Source organism: Trachymyrmex cornetzi, unplaced genomic scaffold, assembly GCF_001594075.2.
Source record: "Trachymyrmex cornetzi isolate Tcor2-1 unplaced genomic scaffold, Tcor1.1 scaffold104, whole genome shotgun sequence".
NCBI classification, from domain to species: Eukaryota; Metazoa; Arthropoda; class Insecta; order Hymenoptera; family Formicidae; genus Trachymyrmex; species Trachymyrmex cornetzi.
The window spans coordinates 763,789-773,988 of NW_017295587.1; the positions used below are offsets into that span (position 1 = coordinate 763,789).

The window sequence follows — 10,200 nt, forward strand, 5'->3', positions numbered from 1 at the left end:
ATTGTTAAATCAAATTAACATTTTTTGTATCAAATAAATATATCTTTATATTTAATAAATATTTAGTTGGCAGTATTCAACTAAATATTTATTAAAATTGACTATATTTTTTTCAGTGTAGAAGGCCCATAAAAGCGTAGGAAAGTAAGAGAGTAAAACAGTGAGTTCGAGTTTACCAAAAGATGGAACAATCCAGTCTTAAAGAATTTTACAATTGCAAAGCTACTTTTTCTAATGAACACAGCTATTTATTTTGGGTGTAAATTCATAGTATTGTGGTTAAATTACTATAATTTAATTATGTAATGTATAGTCACTTTCAAAGCTAATTATAATTTTTTTGTATAATTATAGCTACAATTATAATTATAGCTATAATTATAGCTATAATTATTTCGCCACTCAATTACAGCATAATCAAATACCAAATAATTTTCAGTGTATAATATCAGAGCTGTTCCTTCCAGCTACATATTTTTTTCTATCTACCGTATGCAGAACGAGATACATTTGGATAATCTCGTTTGAGTGAGAGAGAGAGGGGGGAGGGGAAGAGAGAGGAACGACAACTGGAGAGGTTATATGCTAATGCCCGTTTCTATCAATTTAGATTAATTTTAATCTCGGTTCAACTTACTCTTCATCTTCTTGTAATTCTTGGAACTAGAGAAGAAGAATAAGTTGGATCAAGATTGAAGTTAATCTACATTAATAGAGACGGATATAAGAGAAACAGTTCAGCAGCGAATGCAGAAATTGCGAGACTTACATGCTCTCCAGCTCCAACTTGACCGTTTATCTTTAATTACGTGTCCGTAATGTGCGATGAAGACACGAGAAACGCAAACGAAGTAACATTTATACGGATATCCATTTTTCGCAATATGCGAACGTAAGTATGGCGCGAACGACGACGAGGAAGGAACTTGTTTGAAAATTTTACTGGCCAAATGCATCGAAATGTTTCACTGTGTCGCCGCGCGAGGGTGCCACTTACTGGACGCCTGTTTTATCGGCTTTAAGAATCGAACTTAACCATCAAAATATTTCAAAAGCTCAGGTTCGTCTAATTCAAATGCTTTAGATAAAATATTGAACTCAATCTAGACAATCTTACTTGAGAAAGTATTTAACAAATGTATTTTAATTCGATAAATGCGAATTTGCCTTTCCATCTCTCGAAAGAGACTAAATCGAAACATATATTTGTTGTAGATACATTTAAACTTGCTATATCTACTTTTAATTTCTATTATAGATACAAAATATCAGAGGAAAAAGAGAGAGAGAGAGAGATGCATAGGACAATAATTAACGATTATAATTATTCAGTAATTGGTAATCACTAATTTTGTAAAATGTAAATAATACAACAAGAGGAGCTAAAATAATAATCGATCATGATTAAAGGGTTAATCATTAATTGCGAAATGATTGCACTTTTAATAATCGCAGTGGCGAGACTCGACGAGAATGATGAACTCCCGTTTCGTGATTACTGATTGCCGATTAATTATTGATCGATTTTGCCGGAGCCCCTCAGCCTGTCGCCGTCACTGGACTAGCTCGTTGTCAGCATGAAAAATAGGTATCGTTTGTTCACAGCTGCTCCTGACGACACGTGATGGGAACATGGGGATGTGTCACGAGGTGTACCTATCGCGCGATTTTGCATCGTCTGGAGTGCGCGATAACAGCTTCTCGACGATGACCCTCATGATAACTTCGCGTTATGCTCTGAAAGTAACATTTGGCATAGCACGCGAATATTGCGAATGTGTCTGATGAACATTCACTGATTTAAACGTCTGTTTTTCCGATACGTTTGTGATAACGCTGATAATGCATCATCCGTGATTGTGAGTTTAATTTAATCCGCTTTTCTTTTAGGAGGGAAAGGAAAAAGAAACAGGAAACAAAGCACATTGTAGAATTAGCCTTAGACTCACTTTGCAGTGCGTGCAAGCGTGTTATCAGCTGAGATGCTGGGATCATCACTAATACGTATGTACCGTTGCGTTTGCGTTACGCAATCGATTCGCGTGGTCCACGTGTGGCTAAATAAAGTAGTTCGTGAAAAGGAGGAAGAAATAATTCGGAAACTTTTCTTTGTCTGAAATGCTTCTTGGAGCATAGATATTACTTCGGGATAAGAAACTCGCTTTAAAATTATAATTCTATAAGTATTTTAAATATGGTGATGCACACACAATTATATTGCCGTACAATGCACATTGCATTAATTTATTTGTGTGATCGACCTGTGAATGAATAAAGTTGGTTTGTAAAGAGAAAAATAGGAAGGAATAATTTTTGAGAATCTTTTTTTGTATATGGGTGTCTCTTGGATTCAAGTACATTTTAATATAAGAAACTCGTTCCAAAAATAATTTTATAATGTATGATGGTTGCTTTACGATGCATGTTGTATTTGTATTACGGCTTTATCGATTTTCGTGATCGATAGACAGCGAAAGTTAAAAGAATAAAAGGAAGAAAAAATAATTATTTTTCCGATACGTTTGTGATAACGCTGATAATGCATCATCCGTGATTGTGAGTTTAATTTAATCCGCTTTTCTTTTAGGAGGGAAAGGAAAACAGCCTTTTAGGCTAATTTTACAATGCGCATTTTGTTTCCTGTTTCTTGCTATTTGTCTCTTGCCTTCTTAATCAAAAAGGCAAGAGACAAACAGCAAGAAACAGGAAACAAAGCACATTGTAGAATTAGCCTTAGACTCTCACTTTGCAGTGCGTGCAAGCGTGTTATCAGCTGAGATGCTGGGATCATCACTAAAACGTATGTACCGTTGCGTTTGCGTTACGCAATCGATTCGCGTGGTCCACGTGTGGCTAAATAAAGTAGTTCGTGAAAAGGAGGAAGAAATAATTCGGAAACTTTTCTTTGTCTGAAATGCTTCTTGGAGCATAGATATTACTTCGGGATAAGAAACTCGCTTTAAAATTATAATTCTATAAGTATTTTAAATATGGTGATGCACACACAATTATATTGCCGTACAATGCACATTGCATTAATTTATTTGTGTGATCGACCTGTGAATGAATAAAGTTGGTTTGTAAAGAGAAAAATAGGAAGGAATAATTTTTGAGAATCTTTTTTTGTATATGGGTGTCTCTTGGATTCAAGTACATTTTAATATAAGAAACTCGTTCCAAAAATAATTTTATAATGTATGATGGTTGCTTTACGATGCATGTTGTATTTGTATTACGGCTTTATCGATTTTCGTGATCGATAGACAGCGAAAGTTAAAAGAATAAAAGGAAGAAAAAATAATTTAAAGACTCTTGCTTAATTATTTTTTTAAGTGTATTATTTAGAAATAATAAAAATCATTTTTTACACTGAAAAAAAATGTTATATCAACAGCATTATTTTAATTGAAAATAATTTTATTAATTTAATAACTCTATATAAAAATACAAAAAATGCGTCATGTTTTTGGTTTAATAAAATTTTATTTGTTTCATTAATACTGTTGTTAATTCAACAAGATTATTCTCAATTAAAATAGTGCTATTGATACATCTCTTTTTTTCAGTGTAATTGACTCTGTATTTTATAATATTGCTTTATAAAATATGACTATGCAATTTTAATTAATTTTTTTGCGAATTGTGCGGAAATTTTGATTTAACTGGGCTATCGATCATCATCGACAAATCATCGTGAGAAAATAAACGAGGGAGAAAGAGAGATCGTGAAATTGGATGTTAGTCATCGAGATAAAAATGACGTGCATTTTAAACACGCAGTTATTGTGAATAAAAAAACTAATTGTTCAACCTCTGTTGTGATGGTTCTGCGTAGAAAGCGTACGGTCCAAATCTGAGGTGACTACGAATCCGACATAATGGGAACGAATGTGATAACGTCTCTGACCAGGAGAGCTGCATCGCAGCTGAATTATATATGTCGTCATCAGTCTACGACAAGGTATCGATCTCTATGTAGGGTTTACACCGTGAAATCCCGAATAGCTTACTGCCATCCCTTAAAGTCCTGTGGAATGACAGCGTTTAATAATGAGCGCCATTTAATCCGGCCCAGAACTGTTAAGTTCTTGTCCAAACCTCCAGCAAACGTCTGATAATAAGCTCTTTAGCCGTGGATTAATAAACATCTCACGTACTTCGCGAAACTGCAGCCTTGTTACTCACGGAGGAAGTTTGACGGGCATGTATGTCTGTACATGGATTACATCCCGTGCATTTTCTCGCGTTGTAGGAATTCTATGTGTTCCGTAAAATTTCCCGTGATGTTTGTTAAAAATATTCTTTGAATTATTGACTATACCCAAGCAGAACATAAAATCATCGAAATGACGTCGAGGTGATTCCAAAATGTTGATTAGAAATCATTTTTCAATTAGGTATGATTTACTGTAACATTATTTTGACATTATTGAGACTTGTTGTTCTGTTTGGGTATCTTTTTTTAATATTTATTTATTATTTCTGCTACAATTTGCAAGATATTGTTCATAATTAACATGAATCAATTTTTTGAAAGAATCCTACACAAAACTTAAGTGTGGATTTTTAGACTTTGGTGAAATTGACTTAAACTGTAATATGTTTTAGTTTTTGACTAACTGATCAGAAGTTTTCTTAGGTAAAACCATCAAAGAGAGAAATGCAAACTGTAGCATCATTTAAAAGTTGCTATTTTGGGTCTCATCAGTTAAAAAGTATCTTTATCTACTAATATTATCTTTTAGTAACTGCACCTTAATATTGTTATGCATAAAATAATGAGACGAGTTAATTGGTGTAAGAAAAACACATAATTATTTTAAGAAAAAATTTGTTCACAAGTATGTACATTGCAGAATTTTTTGAAAAGCAACTATGTGTTTTCTTTACATCAATCAATTCATCTCATTATTCCGTGCATGAAATAAATGAATTAAAGTACAGTTACACACAAAAAAATTAAATAGTTTAATAAAGATACTTTTTAGTCCGATTCGACTTAACACATTCAAATAATGCTACAATTAAACCTGTCTATTTTTTTATGAGTTTTGCGTAAGTAAACTTAAATTTTTGAGTGAGTAAAAAGACTAAAATACGTACATATTAGTTTAAACCAATTTCACTAAACCAACAAACCCGTGGTTTTGTGTATGGGATCCTTTGCATTAAAAAAAATTCAAATTTGGCGTTGAAGCAAGTCTGACATTTCATCTGAAACAGCCCACCGTTGTTTTCCTCGTACAAGATGGAACGATTCAGATGAACGGAATTTTCAGCACATGTTCCACGTACGATCTGGTAATCGTGGGTGGTGGCATCGTCGGCTGCGCGACCGCCCGCGAGATGATTATGCGGCATCCGAACATGAGAATGGCCATCGTGGAAAAGGAGAATGCCTTAGCTATGCATCAAACGGGTCATAACAGTGGCGTGGTGCACGCTGGCATTTATTACACTCCTGGAAGCATGAAGGTAAATTTAGATAAACATAATGTAACTTCTTGCATGCAGTTATTTTAATAGCTGAACCTGCAATAAGATTGACAGAAGAGATTAAAAACTATTAATCTTTATTGCCACATGATATGAATATAGATTGTCTCCCTTCTATTATCGTTACAAGAAATAATATATTTCAAATTCAATCTCTATGAATAAAAACAATTTTAATTAACTTGTGTAAAACAGAAAATTAATCAAATACTAATTATCCTCGCAATATTCCCAGGAAAATGTTAAAACATTCATGATTTAACATTATAGGCAAAGCTTTGCGTGGAAGGCTTGAAACTGTCGTACGAGTACTTCTGCAAGAACAACATACCTCATAAGAAAGTTGGCAAGCTGATTGTCGCCCAGAATCCGACTCAAGTCAAGAGAATAGACGATCTCTTCGATAGAGGAACGAAAAACAAAGTGCCCGATTTACAAATTGTTGAGAAAGAGTGCATTTCAAAATACGAACCCAAATGCAAGGTATAATAATTGTGTTAAATATAAAATATAAATATAAAAATTGCATAAAAAATTGTATTAAAAAATCATGTAATGTTAATGTCTTATAAATTTACTTCCAAGTTTTAATCACACATATACAAATTCTTTTAAATACATGTAAAAATAAAGCTTTTTTTTTAAATAGAAATTTAACTTATCTTTGTATTTATTTTTTATATTTTAATTTTATTTTTAGTATGTTAAACATGTATGAAGAATTTATAACTGTATAAAAAAATATAGTTTTAGGATACCATAAATAATGTACAAATAAACGAGAATAATCGAATTATCTCGTTTCTAGGGAGAAAAGGCTTTATGGTCACCATGGACCGGTATAGTGGATTGGGCGGTCGTGTGTAAATCTTTTGCCGAAGACTTTCGGAAAATGGGAGGCGAAATCTTTCTCAATTTCGAAGTAACCGGATTTGCGGAGATGACGGAATCGAAAGGGAAGAGTCAATTATCCCCCATATCCGTTCAATCGAAAAACCAAGTAAGATTTTTTTCCGTAGGCCTTATCTTATTGCACTTATTGTCACGTTAATAATCTAATATTCTGGCAATTTTTCTTTTAAAGTGCATACCAACGAAATATGTGCTGACGTGCGCTGGTCTACATTCAGATCGATTAGCGGTGATGACGGGTTGCGATGTAAGTCCGCGAATAGTACCGTTCCGTGGCGAGTATCTTCTGTTAAACGATAACAAACGGCATCTCTGCACGACAAATGTGTATCCGGTGCCTGATCCCAGATTTCCGTTCCTGGGCGTGCACTTTACACCCAGGGTTACCGGTGAAATCTGGTTGGGTCCCAATGCTGTTCTTGCGTTCGCTAGAGAAGGCTATAGGTATTACTATAACAATATTATATTTACTCTACGAGATTGAATAATATTCTTTACAAGTATCTTGCAAGGAATCTAGATATATCCATTATTTAGATTTATACAATTATAATAAAGTATTTAAAAGATCTAGACTTTATCATGACATTAAGATTTCTCTTTCAGTTGGTTTGACATAAACATAAAAGACTGCATAGAGATGGCAAAATTCCCTGGTTTATACAAACTATGCTATCGGTATTTCCTACCAGGCTGCAAGGAAGTAATAAAATCGATTTTCTATCCCTTAGCTGTGAAGGATCTCCAGAAGTTTATTCCTGAAGTTACATACAAAGATGTAAAAAGGTCAGTATTTTGTGCACTATATTCATTTATAACTATATCATAAAATTTTCTTTCATTGCCGTTAACAGAGGACCGGCGGGAGTAAGAGCACAGGCAATGGATAAAGACGGTAAATTAGTCGACGATTTCGTTTTCGACGGAGGCACCGGCGCGATCGGAAGCAGGGTGTTGCACTGCCGAAACGCGCCGTCACCAGCTGCAACTAGTGGTATGGCGATAGCAAAATTTATCGCTGATAAACTTGATCGCGACTTCAAATTTTAATGCAAATCAATACGTGTAATTATCTAATCGCTTAAATGTAAAATGTGGAACAGAATGGATATTTAAAGATATTTAAAAAGGTTCCTAAAGAAAATATAGATATTTTCTATGTGCCATATAATTTTTGTATTTGTAAGCAATTTATTATCTCAAAAAATATATATTTGTACATTATACCGATTTATATACATTAATATATTTGAATTATTATAGTAATAAATATTTAAGAAATAATTTGTAATGAGATAATAGCAAAAAGGATTGTTATATACAAAATTTTATGTATGGAACCTTTTAGCATTAATTAAAGTGCCTTAAAAAATGTGCTGCTACATATAATGATGAATATATGACATTAATATCTGTAATGAGTTCATGCTGTCTAAAAGCTGTAATTCATAGTTTTGTACAAATTAATTAATAAATTGTTTTCTACGGGGATATAATATATAAAGATCTCAGAAAATGTATAATAATATATAATAAAAGTATAAATTGAAGTATATGTAACAGTTATCACATACGCACACATAAAACTGTAATTAAAAAAATTTTTAGATAATTCTAAGTTTGTTTCCTGATATCATAAGACGTGTGGTAGCAAAGTCCAATGCAGCAGTTAGATGGTATCCCATGTTTGAAAGCACAACTCCGTATTCGCTTAAAGCGAACATTGAATACACTGAAATTATATAGCAACTCTCTAAAATTCTAAGATAACAAGAACTACATTGCTATGCATAACAATAAAAATATCAGTTAATATCTCACCTAAGGGTTCGCAATATTTATTATGTCTATAAAAGAAATAGCATGCTATTACTATACATATCACATTCAACATCATTGATCTTCGTTTCCACTTTAAGGAAGCATCGTTCGAGCCTTTTGCAATATTCAGGCAATTTTTCATAATATAATACGCTATGAACATGTATATAAATGACGTTATCAAAAAAGTTATGAAAGACATCTTATGGAACGCTGTAAAGAAAGCAACGCAGCGCATTAATTGTACTATATTATATGCTACACTTAATACTCATATGCATAATTATATAAATTCTTAGTATGCATGCAGTCGTATACCATAATTTTCGTTGGAAGTCCAAAAGCTCAGTGTCACCAGAGAAGTATTTTCAATGGCGTACATAACGAGCGCAATATTACTTAGAAATTCTGCCCACTTATAAACATGCTCCTTGTAGTAACGATAATACAGTGTAAATACTAAGGTTCTTAATAACGCTTGCAATGCTACAGCAGTCTTCCATACATCTTTCTGAGGTCTATAGTGACCTATGGCTGCTGAGATAGATGGTAAAAAATTGTACACCTAGAAATTACAAGAAGAAAAAAAGATTACTTTTTATGAGGTTTATATAACTTATATATCCATTTTTATTAATATAGATTAATTTTAATCTTGTTTAATTTACTCTTTATTTTTTTATAATTCTAGAACTAGAAAAAGTACATTAAACTATTGATAAGATTAATCTATTGATAAAAGCAGATAATATAATCTGCTTATTACTGTTTATTACTATTATATTTTTTTTTCAGCTCTTCTCTTTACATGTAAATTATTTTTAAATGTTAATACTTTAATTTTCTACATTTTTTTTTAAGTTGTGATTCGTTACACAGGCTTAGATTTTAAGATAGCATTGTGAATTTTTCTTTCATTTTACTGTATATTTACCTATATTTCTCATGTTTTGCTCTTCAATCAAAATTATTAATATATAACTTATGAAGTTATAACTTTTCATTCTCATACAGAAGTATCTTTATTTCAAAAGCTATGTTATGTAACTGAATTTTTGCTGATTCATGAATTGAATTACAAGACGCATTCTTTCAGAAGCACACACTTATCATAAACGCTACGTTCAAAGTTACGCAAGATATCCCGGCAATCGAGAGTCATGAAAAAAACAGCTGTTTGAGCTGTTATTGGCTGCATTCCGTAAAGTGCATGATGCACACGATGCATCCTTGTTGTTCACTGAATATTAAACAAGGAAAAAAAGATACATTATGCGCAATATGGAGCTCTTTATGGAATCAGGGGGGTCGCCTCGCGCGAATAATTAATGACTTAACAATCGTACCTGACAATGAGTGGAAGTGGAGTGTTCGAAGTTATAAAGGACCGACCAGGCGACGCAAAAGATGAACGCCAAGAAGGGCAAGAACACGGTGAACCATGCCACTCTGGAGAACGGCACGACGAGACGGGCCTTCGACATGTCGTCCTCCGTCAACGGAATATACTCTGAGCCCAATCTGATCTTGCTCATGTTATTAAACTCTCGTTACAGCAGTATCTATTTACGTCACAACATGCATGACACCGCCAACGATAAGGTTAATACGGCAATTTGGGATCTCAATCACCGCCGGCGCGGGCGATCCTCTCGGCGCGTTTCCTGCGGATCATCCTGGACGTAACGAGTCCCGGCCGCGGGGAACGATCGTACGCGACGATCGACGCGAACTCGCGAGTCCAGTTCGTCGGTAAGCGGATCAACATCGTAACAGGTTAGGTCCACTCGGTCACCGATCGATCAGACCTCGACTACCCTTTCCAGCTCTTCAGACTCTTACTTCTAGAGTGCGTTTTACTTGGTCCTCACGACGCTCATGAACATTATTTGCCCTTTTCAATATTCGACAAACAAGAATGAAATGTTTTCATTCGAAGAATACGTTCCATTCGACGTTCACAGCGTCTTA

At 33.8% G+C, this 10,200-nt stretch overlaps 2 protein-coding genes across 8 annotated transcripts; one reads left to right on the forward strand and one right to left on the reverse strand.

The window, feature by feature from the left end:
* Positions 1-1,562: 1,562 nt before the first annotated feature.
* L2HGDH (L-2-hydroxyglutarate dehydrogenase) lies at positions 1,563-7,542 on the forward strand. Of its 6 annotated transcripts, none has more exons than XM_018504135.1 (9): positions 1,563-1,652; positions 2,738-2,800; positions 3,836-3,961; positions 5,280-5,475; positions 5,767-5,979; positions 6,305-6,496; positions 6,581-6,852; positions 7,015-7,194; positions 7,263-7,542. In XM_018504135.1, exons 3-9 carry the CDS (start codon positions 3,879-3,881, stop codon positions 7,456-7,458), a joined length of 1,332 nt encoding a protein of 443 aa, XP_018359637.1. In that variant the 5' UTR covers positions 1,563-1,652; positions 2,738-2,800; positions 3,836-3,878; the 3' UTR covers positions 7,459-7,542. The 6 variants fall into 6 exon arrangements, with proteins under 6 accessions (XP_018359637.1, XP_018359645.1, XP_018359654.1 ...); XM_018504143.1 differs by lacking the exons at positions 1,563-1,652; positions 2,738-2,800 and adding exons at positions 1,726-1,859; positions 1,944-2,004; XM_018504152.1 differs by lacking the exons at positions 1,563-1,652; positions 2,738-2,800 and adding exons at positions 1,726-1,859; positions 1,957-2,004.
* Positions 7,543-7,707: 165 nt separating this feature from the next.
* LOC108758963 (post-GPI attachment to proteins factor 2) lies at positions 7,708-10,175 on the reverse strand. Of its 2 annotated transcripts, none has more exons than XM_018504211.1 (4): positions 9,576-10,175; positions 8,548-8,794; positions 8,230-8,442; positions 7,708-8,140 (listed from the first exon to the last, which is right to left on the reverse strand). In XM_018504211.1, the coding sequence occupies exons 1-4, from the start codon at positions 9,762-9,764 to the stop codon at positions 8,013-8,015; spliced, it is 777 nt and encodes a 258-aa protein (XP_018359713.1). In that variant the 5' UTR covers positions 9,765-10,175; the 3' UTR covers positions 7,708-8,012. The 2 variants fall into 2 exon arrangements, with proteins under 2 accessions (XP_018359713.1, XP_018359721.1); XM_018504219.1 differs by having other exon boundaries at positions 8,230-8,382; positions 9,576-10,174.
* Between the last annotated feature and the right edge of the window lie 25 nt (positions 10,176-10,200).

Bases quoted from the DNA above. Each gene is read 5' to 3' on its own strand.
- L2HGDH (XM_018504135.1), top strand. From the start codon at position 3,879: ATGGGAACGAATGTGATAACGTCTCTGACCAGGAGAGCTGCATCGCAG. The intron at 6,853-7,014 runs GTATTACTATAA...TTTCTCTTTCAG, and splicing joins TTCGCTAGAGAAGGCTATAG to TTGGTTTGACATAAACATAA. The intron at 7,195-7,262 runs GTCAGTATTTTG...TGCCGTTAACAG, and splicing joins ACATACAAAGATGTAAAAAG to AGGACCGGCGGGAGTAAGAG.
- LOC108758963 (XM_018504211.1), bottom strand. From the start codon at position 9,764: ATGAGCAAGATCAGATTGGGCTCAGAGTATATTCCGTTGACGGAGGAC. The intron at 8,443-8,547 runs GTATACGACTGC...CTTTCTTTACAG, and splicing joins GACTTCCAACGAAAATTATG to CGTTCCATAAGATGTCTTTC. The intron at 8,141-8,229 runs GTGAGATATTAA...ATATAATTTCAG, and splicing joins TAAATATTGCGAACCCTTAG to TGTATTCAATGTTCGCTTTA.